Source organism: Maylandia zebra, linkage group LG4 (genome assembly GCF_041146795.1).
Source record: "Maylandia zebra isolate NMK-2024a linkage group LG4, Mzebra_GT3a, whole genome shotgun sequence".
In the NCBI taxonomy this organism is placed as follows: domain Eukaryota; kingdom Metazoa; phylum Chordata; class Actinopteri; order Cichliformes; family Cichlidae; genus Maylandia; species Maylandia zebra.
In genome coordinates, this window is record NC_135170.1 from 11979900 (window position 1) to 11996859 (window position 16960).

Consider the following 16960-nt stretch of genomic DNA (forward strand, 5'->3'; position numbering starts at 1 on the left):
GGGAGGGGGGCATAACTACTAAATACCAAAAGTTGAGTAAAAAACAAAAACTGTCCAAAACATTACTTGAACAATCGTCTTTCTGTCAATGGTGTTTGCAGGGGTTCTAATATTCTGCTAATGACAATGATGGAGTCTACAAGCCTGCAAAAACTGCCAGAAATGTCTTTTTATTTTACTATTCATCTTTTATTTATTTTTGAAACATCAACACAAATCGATATAGCATCAAAACATGTCATATTACCAATATACAAACAAAAAAATATCATACAACACAAAATTAAAAATAAAACAGGAGTATATATGAAATGAAACCATTAAAACACAAATATATTCAAACAGAGCACTATACCAAGCAATGGCGTCCCAGTCGTCGTCATAAAGGTTTTGCAGCACTAAGTTTGACTTTATTTACAGCGTTCCTTCCATTTGGATATAGTATTTTCTGGATTAAAATACAATAAGCTTTGCAAAATTATGATCTGACAGTGTTTTGAAGAAAATGCTCAAGTATGAAACGCTCAGAACAAACACACTCGACCTTGATTTTAACTGAAGCAATGCAGGTTTAGTAGAAAGATACACAAGTAATGCGGTCACTGGGGCAGGAGGCGGCTGGATGGGATGTGGGTCACAGATGGAATCCAAACACTTTCACCCACCTTCTATTGGCTGAATATGATTTTCTCATTAGGACAAACTGAAAACGCACACATCACTTTGGCTGGTTTGACTCCTTTTCTCACAAAAGGTTGGGCTGTGATGTACTATGTGTCGACCCGCAGTCACTAACTCCAGTCTGTTAAATCAATATACACTCAACGTAAACAGAATCTCAGCTTTTATACAGCTGTGCTCTGCCATTCAAACATTTAGAGCCACAAACCACATGCAAGTTTCATACCAGCCACTGTGTAAACGCATATTAAACATAATTGGATAAAATATGAATGCATAACTTAAACAGTTCCAGCCATCTTTTGGAAAAAGAAAACATAATGCCAACCAGAGGATTTCTGGCCAGCCCGAAGGAGTTTAGTCACTTTTCGTGTCCCTGTAAATGTACTGACAACCAATTTTAAAATGCTCAATATATTCAAGTACAAATGTGATTTCAATCTGATTTAAAGCCTTGTTTTCACCAGCATATCTTCGCATTCTCTATCTGTAGCGGCTAACAACGTGACTTATTTGCCGCTGCTGTCGTAGTGATGCCATTACAAATGACACCAGCAGAGGCAGGGCCGATCTGTGCAGCACGTAATGCCATTAATTATGAGATCACAATCCAGGGCGCATCACAGCTGGGCCGACTATGCAGGAAAGTGCTGCTCCATCAGTAATCTGTAATCTGTGTGGGCGTTGCCCTTCCGTCAGTCCTCCTGCCTACGCTAAAAATCTCTCCTACAGCTGTTACCGTGCTTCTCCGCAAACAATATAGAGTCTGGCCAACAGCTGGAATGCCATTACATTACATAATGATGACATCCACAGTAAACTCATAAAATTTCTAGGATAACAATAACATACACCTTCGAGCTCAAACAACATTTAGATAAAATATTTATTTGTCATTGAAGTCATATATTAAAAATAACCCCTGCAATTCAAAGGTCACTTGAAAAAAACAACAAACCTAAACTTTAAGACAGTGTCTTGTTATTTGGAGCAAAGGGTGCTATTTGGCAATATATAATTACAAAGAGCGAGAGCGCTAGCAGAGAGGTGAGGAGGAATATTGATATTGATTATGAATCAGTGTAAAGAGTAAAGAATAAAGAGGCCACGTGTCTCAGAAGAAAATGGCACTTATTTTCTCCAGCTCATATCTAACTTTTTTAATGCCATAGTGTCATTAGTGCAGGATTAAGATGGTATAATGCAGGCACGGTTATCTGTACGAATCCATTTTCCACGGGTGAATACAAAAAATGCATTTCTTTCAGCGATGGCCTAAAATCACAACTAAAACAACACAAATAATAGCTTGGACAGTTAAAGAATCAACCTCACTCCTCCCTCACTTTATTTGTAACATCTACATTCTTTTCACGCTCCTCATTTCCGTGCTGTAGCAAACATTTCCTTTTTCCTTAGAAAGAACTCTGCCCTGCCTCGGTTTCAGCAATCTGGCAACCATGTGACATAAATCTGATCTTTCACTGTTATCTAAATGTGAAATAACCAGAACCACAGCCTGAACTTCCATGTTGAGGTCGGGGAAAAAAGATCCGATTCTTCCGTGGCTGCTAAAAACTTGAGAAGGGCTACAGGAGTAAGGGTTAGCCTCTGAGTGTGTGTTTGAGTCTCAGAACTCATCATCAGAGCTGAGTAGAAGGGTCTTTTCATTGTCCCCGCGGGTGCTGATGTTACTGTGGCTGCGGGAGAGCGGTGGCCCTCCACTTCGCTCTAACGTAGACTGCTGGGTGTACTGCTGATAAGCTGGGGAGAAGTTGTGGATGGCGTCCTGGACCATGTCTCCTGGATTCATCGTCTCCTTCAGGCTGCTGGAAATGCTCTTCATTGGGGCACAGCGACCTGGAGGTGTGATGGGAAGGTGGTAAATATTAAAAAGAGACACTGAATGGAAGCAATACATGAGCGAAAAAGGAAAGAAACTAAGTTTCCATCCCAACTGCCAGCTGGATTGTCCAAATAAACCTAAGCATTGTTGCAAAGAATATAAAATATATTAAGATAAATATTATCCCTCCATCTGGCATATTTATTATCAAGGCAAGGGTTTACGACAAGGGTAGGACCACAGACTGAACAAAGTGGGAAGGTGGAATTAGCTGACTGCAAAATAAATGAGAGAACACAAAACAACACAGCGAAATATCCATCATTTCAAAATCTAATGGAAACATAAATATCTGTATTTTCTATACAATGCTGAAAATGAAACACTGAACTGAAACACATAACACAAGCGATGGAAATGCAATATTTTTTTAAACCACAATCAAGGAGAAAAAAAAGACATCAAATTCCATTTTAACATAAACAACTGAGTCACATACAGACAAAACATAGCTAACATCAGACGTACCGTACTGTCCATAGATAGGAAATGAGCCTTGAGTGCCGCAGAGTGAAGGAGGAGGAAAAGGAGAGAAAGAGATAAGAAACACAAGAAGGTCAAGATGAAAATAAAAGAATAGAAAAGAGGGCAGATGAAAAGAGAACAACTCAAAAATAAACAGATTGTTGAAGATAGGAATCAAAGTAAAGAGGAAGGGACACAAAGAGTGAGGTCAGATTAGCTTTGAAAGACTTCATCAAGAACCCTCTGTTAATCACATAATAACAATACTATAATACTGTTAGTTGCTCTTTGAACATTTCACTCTCTACCACAACCAGACATCAACGCACACACATAAACATGCCGCTTACCATATGAATCCAGCCTTTTGTCCATGTAGACCTTGTAAGTAAAAGCATGGCGCAAAGCAATAGCAGCAAAGAACATCTCAATGCAGATGATGAAGTTTTGGTAGCCAGCAGCAACTGTTCCTTCCCCCACAGAGAAATCAGCAGAGTTGATCTGGGGGATAGCGCCACACTTCTCCAGGATGGCCAGCAACATCCCTGAAATATACAAAGATAAGATATGAAAACATAAATCAAAACACTGATGTATTACTCCATGAGAGTTCAGCAACATTTGAATCTGTGCATGGAAATGCCCAAAACTGGCACTAAAATAAACATATTTGGACCTGGCACAAAAAACCTTTTTGGTCTGTAAAGCTAACAGACAGGTTGCTTTAAACAGTAAAAACTCTTTCAATGTTAGCGCCAGAGCCACACCGATTAGTGAATACTGAGACACAAAATGAGCAGCTGTCTACTGGGGTTCTTTTCCATTAATTAAAGTCACTATGTTTGAGGTTGCAGTTCCTTATATGACATATATTGTAGTTTCCTCTGTGATTAATTCTTCAAACAACCCATCAAAGAATTCTGTGCTCCAGTTTTGGTGGGTTGTTTTTAGCACAAAATAGCAGGTATCTGTGTTGGTATGAACCCTTCATGGAGTCTAACCAAGCTTGGTAGGGTTAGATGAAAAATTTGCACTCCACCACATCATCCAAAATTGTCCATTCTGGCAAAAGCACAGCGGCAACAGAAATGATGCAAGAATCAAGGCTTCAAAATGTAAGAGAACCAGTGGCTATATCCATCTGTTATATACAGCCTAGGCTAGGGAGCCGGGGACTGAAGAGATCACCTCTCACTGGGACTGTTTCTACAGTATCTACAGTATAGTGACTAGAATGAGCAGTCTTCCTTGTTCCAACTCGCAACTCTTCAAGTCTGAGTTTACATTGGTCACCTTTGCTAGGTTTCCAGTTGTGTATAACAAGCTACTTCCAAGGTGAATTAAGAGAGGATGTATAAAGTTAATACACACACACTTACCCTGCCAGAAGGAGAGAAAGATGACTGACTTGACCATGAAGAACTTGAGCACTGGGTTATACGGGACGAGCAGCTCACGTGTGGCAAAGTAGAAGAGGAAGAGAGCGTAGAGGGACAGACTCACAGAGATGTTGTAGATAATTGTGATATACAAGTAGCCACTAGCCACACTGGAGGAGACAGAAAAAAAAAGATTATATAAATGCAAAATCAAACAGTCATTTCAACTAAAGCTAAACACTAAGATGCTGATGCTCTGGTTGACAGTGCTGTGGAAACATACTTGAAGTCTCCATCTCTGTATTTCCCAAAGGCCTGAAGGATGACAGTGATCACTGCCATCAGTGGTTTTACCACGCAGAACTGGAGAGTTGCCTGCACAGAAGTGAAAGACATAACAGTTGGTGATGTGTGATACCTACAGTCATTCAAGCTTAAAATATTTGCAAGTAGATATTTTGGGTATGCTTACGAACACGTTACACTTTTAGTAAATGGAGAAAACATGTATTAATACTTGTCTGTCACAGTGGACACCACAACACTCAAACAGAGTCAGTACAACCTAAACCTCCACCCAAACTAAAACACTCATACCTGTTTGCAAAACCTGAGGAAGCCAATGGAGTAGGTCCTGCCCCACAGACAGCATGTCCCATACATACAGCTTGACCTAAAGTGACATACAGGTTAAAAAATACACACACACACACACACACACACACACACACACACACACACACACACACACACACACACACTTAACATGAAACAACTGAAGTAACCAATTATATGGGCAGTTATACTATGAAAAGGAATCAGACTTACTCGATGGGTTTCCCTCTGATTTCAGCCATTATGGCGCTCTCTCCTCCCAGATACTCGTAACACAAACTCAGGAAGTTGTAGATGACAAAAGCTGGAGAGGATGACACAGAGAAAAGGTTACAGTTTTCCAAAGTGGCTCTCTGCATCTGGAAAACAATTGCCAGATTTAAATTTTTTTTATTTTTTTTTTAACTGGAGTTAAGCTGCATCAGAAAGCACAAATGAGAAACTGCGTCATCAAACTAAGGAACTGCATATCAGTGATATGACAGGAAGAGAAACCGCAACCTTCATAATCTTGCAGGATTTAGAACTCCAAAAACTAAGCAAACAAGCTAAAAAAATACACTGAAATGACAGATATACAATGTGATCAACACACAGTGGTAGAGCTCAGGCAGTAGAGTAGCTCACCTACTAATCAGAAGGTTGGTGGTTGCTGCTCCAGTCTGCACGGGCAACATACTACTAACCCCAATTTGTTATCCAGCAGAGTATGATTGTGTGTGAATGTTAGGTAGAAAACACTTACACAGGAAAGACATAGAAAAAAGTACTTGTGTGAATGGGTGAACGAGGCAAGTTGTAAAGCACTCTGAGTGCTCATTTAGTGAGATATAAGAATCAGTCCATCTATCACACTAGTAAAGGAATTACTATGCTTTAATAACTCTGTGTAACTCTAATAGTAACAGTTAGATTTTGCTGACTCTATTTCAGAACTGCTGAGACTGCCATTTCTAGACAGGAAGTGAAACTTATCAGTAGTCTTATGAATGACTAGCAAACACAGAACGAGCCTTTGACTGTGCATCCAGGCACAGTAATTCTTCTATGCAGCAAAAAACACCCTGCAACAGTAAAAGCTTGTGACAGTAAACGCTTACTGAGAGCAGTGTTGGTCAAGTAATACCTAATTACTGATTACTTCCCCAAAAAAGTAATCCCGTTACTTTACTGATTACTTATTTCCAAAAGTAATTAATTACTTAGTTACTTTTTAAAAACACGATTTACAACCTGAATAGGTGATAAAGTGATAGATCTTTCAGCCCAATTCTACTTTTTCTACATAATCCATCATACAGAATGTAATCAAATGGAAAAGTCTCTTTTTAAAACTTGTTTTATTAGTTTTAATCTTTTAACTTTATGCATCAAGCAAAAATTTAATTATATGCAACATTCTCTGACTGGAAGAAATTTGTTTAATATTTAAACCTATTTTCTGCACATTCCAGCACATAAAAAAAAAAAAATATATATATATATATATATATATATATATATATATATATATATATATATATATATTTTTTTTTTTTTATTTTTTTATTTTTTTGTGTTTACATTCACTCTTTCAAATAGATGCAAGTAAAACACAACAGATAATAAATAGAGTCAAAGACTAGCGGTCCTGTTGCTCTATTTTCACCTGTAAAGCAGGAGTGGGGTAGGCGGAGGTTTACCCTGGTGCAGGTGAGCCGCGGTCAGTTGAAGAATCCGCGAGTTTCTCTGTGAGTTTCCCATTACGTCGTTGCGCACTCAATGCTTGCTCGGAAGTTTAAGGGTTTTTTTCACTGTAAAAAGAAGTTTTCTTCCCACGCACAACGGACGCTAATGTTTTTGTCACTTTTTATGGAATCAAACTCAAAGGTCAGTACTTCCAAGCTTTAAACTCTGCACGCTCATACTCTCTCCTGCACTCGATATATGATCCATTGTTGATCTGCACGCAACTGTTGTCACAAACGTCGCACTTGCTTACGTCACTGTCATGAGACATTCTCGCAAAAAAATAAATAAATAAATAAATCACGGTTTTAGTAACGCAGTGTTCCTACGTGAAAGTAACGGTAATCTAATTACCGTTTTTGCAATAGTAATCCCTTACTTTATTCGTTACTTGAAAAAAGTAATTGGGTTACAGTAACGCGTTACTGCCCATCTGACTGAGAGAGAACATTTTTTTGCCAGAAATTAAAAAAAAAACAAAAAAACAATTTACAGTTATATATGTAGACCATTGTGTAATTCATCATTATCTGATATCAAAAATGTAAAAACATTCTCCTGGATTTAATATCCATTATTCTTTAAAAATCTAAATATTTTTAGAAAAATCTCAACAAAGCATATAGGGCAGTTGCATCATACAGTGGGGCAAAAAAGTATTTAGTCAGCCACCGATTGTGCAAGTTCCCCCACCTAAAATGATGACAGAGGTCAGTAATTTGCACCAGAGGTACACTTCAACTGTGAGAGACAGAATGTGAAAAAAAAAAATCCATGAATCCACATGGTAGGATTTGTAAAGAATTTATTCGTAAATCAGGGTGGAAAATAAGTATTTGGTCAATAACAAAAATACAACTCAATACTTTGTAACATAACCTTTGTTGGCAATAACAGAGGTCAAACGTTTACTATAGGTCTTTACCAGGTTTGCACACACAGTAGCTGGTATTTTGGCCCATTCCTCCATGTAGATCTTCTCGAGAGCAATAATGTTTTGGGGCTGTCGCCGAGCAACACGGACTTTCAACTCCCGCCACAGATTTTCTATGGGGTTGAGGTCTGGAGACTGGCTAGGCCACTCCAGGACTTTCAAATGCTTCTTACGGAGCCACTCCTTTGTTGCCCGGGCGGTGTGTTTTGGATCATTGTCATGTTGGAAGACCCAGCCTCGTTTCATCTTCAAAGTTCTCACTGATGGAAGGAGGTTTTGGCTCAAAATCTCACGATACATGGCCCCATTCATTCTGTCCTTAACACGGATCAGTCGTCCTGTCCCCTTGGCAGAAAAACAGCCCCATAGCATGATGTTTCCACCCCCATGCTTCACAGTAGGTATGGTGTTCTTGGGATGCAACTCAGTATTTGTCTTCCTCCAAACACGACGAGTTGAGTTTATACCAAAAAGTTCTACTTTGGTTTCATCTGACCACATGACATTCTCCCAATCCTCTGCTGTATCATCCATGTGCTCTCTGGCAAACTTCAGACGGGCCTGGACATGCACTGGCTTCAGCAGCGGAACACGTCTGGCACTGCGGGATTTGATTCCCTGCCGTTGTAGTGTGTTACTGATGGTGACCTTTGTTACTTTGGTCCCAGCTCTCTGCAGGTCATTCACCAGGTCCCCCCGTGTGGTTCTGGGATCTTTGCTCACTGTTCTCATGATCATTTTGACCCCACGGGATGAGATCTTGCGTGGAGCCCCAGATCGAGGGAGATTATCAGTGGTCTTGTATGTCTTCCATTTTCTGATGATTGCTCCCACAGTTGATTTTTTCACACCAAGCTGCTTGCCTATTGTAGATTCACTCTTCCCAGTCTGGTGCAGGTCTACAATACTTTTCCTGGTGTCCTTCGAAAGCTCTTTGGTCTTGGCCATGGCGGCGTTTGGAGTCTGACTGTTTGAGGCTGTGGACAGGTGTCTTTTATACAGATGATGAGTTCAAACAGGTGCCATTCATACAGGTAACAAGTGGGGGACAGAAAAGCTTCTTACAGAGGACGTTACAGGTCTGTGAGAGCCAGAGATTTTCCTTGTTTGAGGTGACCAAATACTTATTTTCCACCCTAATTTACGAATAAATTCTTTACAAATCCTACCATGTGGATTCATGGATTTTTTTTTTCACATTCTGTCTCTCACAGTTGAAGTGTACCTCTGGTGCAAATTACTGACCTCTGTCATCATTTTAAGTGGGGGAACTTGCACAATCGGTGGCTGACTAAATACTTTTTTGCCCCACTGTATTCTGTGCGGTGGTCAGTGGTTTACTTTCTATTTTGCTGAGGAGTAACACGCAATTTAAAAAAACTGACTGGGCTGCACAGTGATCGCAGTTTTCCTGCTGGCCCAGGTGTTTGTCGGCTAATCTAAGGGTAATCCACAGACTCAGGCTCCCTGCTGCCTCAGCTTTCTTTACAGTTGAAAGCTGCTGAGCTTAAAAGTAAGCCTGTGATTGCAGCACATGGACGACAATTGGGTCCTGGGTTTTTCAGTACTGCATAATTACAGATACAGTATGTTTTAACTCTGAAACAAGAACATACGAAGAAGCTAATATTCTTTTGAATGGCTTCTCCACGTAAACCTAAGGTTTGAACAGTGGGTGGGTTGGGCTTTTGTGCCTAGATCACAATGTCATCATCATAAAGGGTACAAAAAAACTGACATGGAGTCCTTAGAGCAGTTTGAAATCTGAGCTTCTGTCTCACTGGGGTTACGTGTACGTACACCGACATCCTAACCTAAAACTCTGTTTATGTTTATTATAAGCATCCACTACTAGTTACCAACAATATACTATAAATGACAGAAAATACCAAAAAGCACTTTGAATAATGGTGGGATACATCATGATTTATCTGCTTAGAAGTGAGATGCCTTCTCAAGCATTTGCTCTTTTTCCACTCAGTTGCTAGGATACCTGTCCCCCCTCCCTGCAATCCCAACAGGCCATGGAGACATGAGAACAAAGATGGCAACCTTTGTAAATGAACACACTGTAAAGGCCCTCTGTTAGTGGGCACAGCACATAAATTCTTACACCCTCACACTTACTCTCATTGTTGTGTTAAATGCTGACCATACTGTGATGGCACATGTGGCAGCGTATATTCCTGCGTGCAACATAATAGGCTAGTGTATTTAATTTGACTCTGTTACTTTGTCCACTCACCTTCATAGCAGTCTCGGACTGTGTCGAAGTACACGTAATACTCCTCGTTGGTGAAGAAAAGCAGGCTGAGCCAGGAGTCAAAGGCATAGATGGGAACTATGAAGAGGATCCTAACTATGTGCCGCTGCTCGTTTGGAGAGCTGTAGTAACGTAGGTGCATGTAGATCTGAAAAAGAAAAAGAGGTTAGAGAAACATAAGTTCATCTAAACATATAAAGTCATTTATTTAGAAATCTAAGATTAAACTGCTCCTATAAAAGACACCATCATCCAACAAGGAGCTCCATATGCTGGAAAAAGCCTCCATAACTTAAAGACAAAATTAAACGAGCAAGTAAATATTGTGCAGCACTGGCAAAGGTGTATCTACACTCACCACCCATTTGATTAGTTACTGAAGTTAGGTAGTTGCTGAAGTTCGAATTGAGCATGAGAACGAAGAAGAAATGTAAATTATGTGACTTTAAACTTAGCATGGTTGTTAAGGCCAGATGGGCTGAGTATTTCACAAAGTGCTGATCTATTGGGATTTTCCCACACAACCATCTGTAGGGTTTACAGAGAATGGTCTGAAAAAGAGAAAACATCCTGTGAAAATGCCCTGTTAATGTCAGAGAAGACCGAGAAGAATGATCAGGTTACTTTCAGCTGATTGGAACACAACAGTAACTCAAATAACTACTTGTTACAGCCAAGGCACAATACGGTCGACCTTGATGAGCTAGAGCAAATTGGAAAAACAATGCTTGATCTGATGCAACATTCAGATAGTAGGTCCACACAACATGGATGGACCTATCCTGCCTTGTATCAAAGTTTAAGGCTGGTGGTGGTGGTGTAAAGGTATTCAGGGTTATTTTCTTGACATACTTTGGACCACCAACTGCGCATCATTTAAAGGTGAAAGCCTACAGTATATCGATCTTTTAATGACTGCTTCCAGCAGGATAACGCACCACGTTGCAAAGCTCAAATCATCTCAAAATGGTTTCGTGAACATGATAAGATCACCGTACTGAAATGGTCTCCACAGTCACCAGATTTCAATCAAATAGAGCTCCTTTGGGATGTGGTGAAATGTAAAATTCACATCATGGATGTGGAGCTGACAAATCTGCACCAATTGTGTGATGTCATGTCAATGTTGACCAAAATCTCTGCTAAAAATCAATGCCATGAAGAATTCAGGCAATTCTGACGGCAAAAGCAGGTCCAACCAGGTATTAGCAACGTGTACCGAACAAAATGGTCAGTAAATTTAAACCTGCTCATGAGAGCATCTACACCTATAAAAACAGAGATAATGAAAAACCCTGTTGACATGCTATGTATGGGCTGCATAAACAAAGAAGGAAAATGGTATCAGGTTTCCACCAACAACCTAATGTACCACGTAATATTTCTAATTTTTAAAATGCAAACATACTGTATTTAAACTTGCCTATATAATGATTAAATTTCCTAAACTTTATTTAAAGTTTAGTTTAAAAAAAAATAGGACCTAAACTAAAACATGGTAAAGTCTGGCAGGGAGCGTGTTTGGGGCCTGCACATAGAGTGAGACAAAAGCTATCAGTGTCATGGAAAAGGGCGTGCTGGTACTGACCAAATAAAAGCGTCAATGCAAAAATGAAATGTGACCCAATAATTGTTTTATCTTGATTTTCTTGTTTTTATAATAATTGAAGCCAAAAATTGTAACTGAAAAAAAATGGGTTAGTAGTTGTCACATTAAAAAACAACAACAAAGAAACAAAAAACAACTAAAAGCACAACATGAGATCAACATGGATCAGTTTTCTCACTGCAAAACCACAGTTCAAAATGTGCTAGGTAATCAGGGTGGCCCAAAGTAATGGCTACCTCATGAAACCTGCATGTGTGCAGTCAGTATACACTTGCCAGAGTCTGATACTGGAATAGAGTGAGTTTGCAGGGTGTGTGTTGTGAGTGTGTGCTTGATGGGGGTAACTGATACTGAGCTTTTATCACTCCTTTTCAGAGAAGCAGATGGCAGGAAGGACAGGGTGGGCTGCTGTCACCAGCACCTCTGTCTGCGCCCTGTGGCTCTTTTCCACTTACACAATGTCCACACCTATCACCTTTCCTGGCCTGTAAACAGACACACCTCTGGTAAAATAACAAACATTGAAAGGGGAGGGGGGGACAACACACCAGGCCAGACAGTGCACTCACAGGCAATCGTTGCTAGGTGACCCTACTTTCAGCACACACATCTCCTGCTCCTGTACAGTGTTATACTCAAGCCAGGAGCACCTGTTGCCAGAGCGACACAAAGCTATTCTTTAACCGAGTGTGTGAAGAGCATCGGCAAACAATGGAAGAGAAATCATTCAACTATGCCTCGAGGTACAATAGATCCCCCTTACATAAAAGGGATGTTACCTGAATGCTTCAGTGTAACATGAGGGCTGACAAACAAAGAAACCTGACAAGGTAAACTGCTCTTATTCCATGAATTGCAGTTCTCTGCAGGGCTCGCACACAGCACTCCACAGGCTTTTAGTACTGCTGAGGTCTTGCCATACAGCCATCGTAAATTGTCCCAAGCTGGATAAATTTAAGAGGGCCGGATTAAATTCAGTCAATCAAACTTGGCACTCTCGTGTGTTCGCGCTCAAGGTTGCCACAAACTAGAATATTCCAAGTTTTTACAGCCTGCAAGGAAAATTTATAGCATGTTGTTTTGCCCATCTCTTTTTCACTGCACTTATGTAATCGTACTACTGCCAGCCCCAAATAAAACACAAAGACATGTATTCGTTTTACTTGTTTCTAATGTTTAATGCTTGCAGCCATCTTAAACCTGGCTCCTAAAGGCTGCTTTAAAGATTTAAATGTGGCTCGGTGACTAAAGACACTAGACTAGGACAAAACTCAATGTCAGCAATTTAGGATGACTGTCTCCCTGCTCCCCGCAAGTCAGTGGAATTAAAGCCATAAAGAAGTAAATATTTCTGAGCTGTGGCAATGGGAGCTTTTTTCATATGATGTCTCCTGCAGCTAACACAACTGGGCATGGTAACAAACAGCAGAGTAGGTTTAGCTGTCTGTGTCAGTCCACATTTCAGCAGGAATTGTCAGTATACAGCCTAGATGCATCAAACTTGTTTTCCAAACAACAACAAATTAGATCCACGTGGCACAATTTGGCTTGCAATGAACCTGTAATGTTGCTGAAATCTCACCATGTGTAGGAGCCTTTAGAAAGCAGATTGTAGATGAGAATAAGTACTTATTTAACTTCTTCACGAACACAGTGTAGCCAATTCATGGGAATGGGATGTTATTTATCACCTTCACATCAAAAACAAAACAAATTTGCAGACAGAAAATCCCATAATATTTGGAAGAAGAATATTTCCTCATATGAAGCACATAACACTACATGTGCTTGGTGTGTGAACATCCACATAAAGAGTCAACCAACCTTTAATTAAGTCTAAATAAAATCAAACAATCATGATCATGATTCAAATTTGGGTTTTGAGTCACTTACCCAAAACACTGACATTGAGATCAATGTTTCGGGTAAGTGCTATGGGCAAAGACGGGAAAACAGATGTAACCACATTGAATGAAACCATTAACAACATGTTAGCAAAGAGTGCATTTGAGTTTTGCCTAGTGACATATTTTGACCAAATAAAAAGCATAACCTGGTTATTCCTTTAGTGAAACCACCACATAGTCAACAGGTTCCCAAATACCCTTGGACTGTAGAAAGAACTCTCAAAACCCTGTAATTATTATTATTTAACCTCTTAGATCACAGTTTACCCTCTCACAGGTAGCTGTTAGTGGAACATTTCATTTAAACCCGCTGACCATTTAACCACTCTGCTTACCTGGTGGCATGTGATCAGAAGAGCTGTCCAAACAAAAAACCCTGATATAGTTTGGGCAGTGGAGGTCATGAGGAAAATTGGCTCATCTGGTGTTACCACTGGGGTTTTAGGCACCCATGATGTGTTGGATCCTTGTGGGGCTGTAGTGGCTGGGGACCCCAGGGTGAGGCCGCTAGGAGAGTCATTCTCCAACCTCTCTGACAGCCGCTTGACTCGCCACCAAAGCTGACTCATCTGAATGAAGAAAGGACACTTCATCAACAAATATGCTTCTTGTATCACACTTAATTTACCCTCGACATTTTTAATAGCATGCATCGATCAACAGAACATGTTCCAGTTTGTAAAGCCTGAATAAAACACTCTTGATGTGTAAATGCATCTCAGTGGGCTCGTGCGGCCAACGACCTAAATCTCATGCCAATATCTGCCGAAGCTGGAACGAGAAAACAGCAAAAGATAAAGAGCAGAGCAAAGTAGGACAGTGCACAAAAAAGTGCAAATGACACTGCACGGCTGGCAGACGTATGAAGCCAGATCAAATGGAAGGAGTGAAAAGAGGAAGCACAAGGTAGGCGGGTGAGGAGGCACTGGTGAAAACGGGCAAAAAACACACACATCAAGACATGGAGCAGAGGGCTGAAAAATCCCTAAATCACACAGTGACAGATCCGTAAGATCTGGTGACCCAGTTTCTCCTCTTCTTGTTCCCGGTGCTCTGCTCTGGGCAGAATGAAGTGGAGTGCAGCTAGAAATAGCACTATGCACAAACATATCTCATGAGAGTAGTGAAACACCTTTGCACAAATTAGTCAAAAAACGCAGAACTAACACGATCATGCCTGTGGCTGCATGTGGTTGGTGAAAGCTGAAAGCAGTAGAAATTAAAGGAAACAACTGCACGCAAATGTACATTAGGAAAATGGATAAAGGTGTTCTGAAGTTTCTATTCCACAAAGCTAATGGAACAGCCTCAGAATCTTGGGGGCTGGAGGGTATCCAGGCTGTGCATCCTGAACAGGCCCATCACATGGCCAGACACATCCATGCTCTCATTCACACCTATAACCAATTTAGGCACAGGGGGAGCACACAAACTCCACACAGCTGCCTGAGTACACCACTTCTGCAGCTCATAATGACATAATTATGAGCTGCAGAAGTGGCATTCATCTCATAATTACACAGGACTGATGAGGACAAGTGAAAACTAGACAGGCGACCGGCCAAACCGGCACTCACAACATCACACACACATCGAGACAGATGCTCTGCTACCCGCCCCCAATCATCAAATTACATCTCCCTGCAACGTCATCTCTCCACCTACGTCAATGTCTTGGCACAGATTTTCAGTAAGGCAATAATCTAATAGTTTGCAGTGAAAACTAATTTCACAATGACTTTCAAAGCCTCCTGAAACACCAGCTAAATATAGGGTGATTGCACAGTGTTGTCATGGATGACTCATGCCACTTTGCCAAAGCCTAAATCAGCTTGTGGCAATGCAGCAACTGGGAATGAGCCAGTGTGTCGCTTTCTCTCTCTCTCTCACTCTCTCACACACACACACACACACACACACACACACACACCAGAATATGTTTTCGTTGAAAACAAAACAAACAAACAAAAAACAAACAAACCCAGAAATAAATTTAGAACCCTACAGACAATTCAGTCTAAATGCTTTGCTTGTTTTTAATACCACCACAAAGACACAAGTAGAATATTGTTATTAGCATTATTATTGATTTTAGTTGTACTAGTAAATATTATTATTTGAGTAATTAAAGAGGTTTCAGTGTGATCAGGATCACGTTGATTTAACAGCTGAATTTCTATGTCCAAAATGATAATGTTATGTTTGGTTTTGCCATGTTCTGGTAAGTAAACAGTTAGAAAATGACTTTATTTATAGTATGTAAATCAGTTAAAACATGCCATGTTAAAATAAACATACAAATGATCTGCATATTATCCGTATTAAAGTCTGTGCTCACTGCTGTGCATACGCAATGGAGATGATCAGCACCTTGCACTTACACCTCGCTGGTTCCCAGTGGGCCACAGACAAAACAGATCATCAGTCCTGCTGACTGCACCCGGGGAAAGATTTCAAAACATGCATTGTACTTCGACATCAATCGAATTGGCAGTCTTTGTGACAAGAATTAAGACTTCAGGCCAGGAAAGCTGTCTGAAACATACTGCAACACACCAGGGCACCGAGGCTGTGTTCAGCCAGATGAAGTGAACACAACAGGATTCAGCAGTGGTTACAAGTCATTTTTATAGTGTTAAGAGCAGATTAAAGAAAATACACAAAGGACGAGAAGTCAAGCTTCCCAGCTTTCAACCCTTCGTATTAGTGCACACAGCCGTGCTATACATGCAATATCAGACAGGTGAAAAATTCAGGCGGGATAACAGTTAGCACACAAATGCTGATTTATGACAAGGTATTTGAGCCATTCCGTTATGAGTGTTAGGAAAGACACAATAAAAGCGGAAAATTACAGCCGCTGATCGGCGCTCATGACTCCGTGCTGCCGCTTTGCTTACCTCCTCTGCAGTTGTTTGATGTGCGCCGATTTGAATCCAGGCATCAACTTAGCTCATCGTCTCGAATCCAATCTCGAGCCTTTCGGGAGTATAAAAAGTTACCGAGCCAAGCTATTGCATTCAAACGAGGGAAAGCCACGTATGTAATCACTGCATCTTTCTTTCAATTCCGGAAACTGGCTTCTTCTGCGGGAAGAGTCGACAGCTGAGCTTTAATGACGCCGACCTCAGCTGCTAACCAGTGTTAGCGAGCCCTTTTCTAGCCTAACACAAACTTAGCAGTTACTTCTTCCAGTAGAGACAAACCAAAGACGTATAACACGGTTTTAGAAAGCTTTAAATAAAACACGCCGCTGAGGTGTAAACTGAGAAAATAACTGGTATTAGCTTGCCATTTCCAATCCAATGCTAATGGACTACTAACGCCGTTATTTCACCCACATCAGCAGCAGTTCTCTGTATCAACAGCAGCGACTCCGCTCAGCGCATGCGCAGTCACGCCTTTGTCGTTCTCCGTGCTTGGCCATTGAACATAACGCAACTTTCTATCCACACCCAGCACCCGATAACAAA

General features: G+C 40.6%; 1 protein-coding gene across 2 annotated transcripts; it reads right to left on the minus strand.

Annotated features, from left to right (window-relative positions):
• Positions 1-149: 149 nt before the first annotated feature.
• LOC101485393 (transmembrane protein 184B) lies at positions 150-16874 on the minus strand. Of its 2 annotated transcripts, XM_014409409.3 has the most exons (10): positions 16388-16874; positions 13823-14056; positions 9954-10119; positions 5260-5350; positions 5029-5104; positions 4715-4806; positions 4432-4601; positions 3403-3597; positions 3056-3082; positions 150-2541 (listed from the first exon to the last, which is right to left on the minus strand). In XM_014409409.3, exons 2-10 carry the CDS (start codon positions 14054-14056, stop codon positions 2312-2314), a joined length of 1281 nt encoding a protein of 426 aa, XP_014264895.3. In that variant the 5' UTR covers positions 16388-16874; the 3' UTR covers positions 150-2311. The 2 variants fall into 2 exon arrangements, with proteins under 2 accessions (XP_014264895.3, XP_014264896.3); XM_014409410.3 differs by lacking the exon at positions 3056-3082 and having other exon boundaries at positions 16388-16873.
• Between the last annotated feature and the right edge of the window lie 86 nt (positions 16875-16960).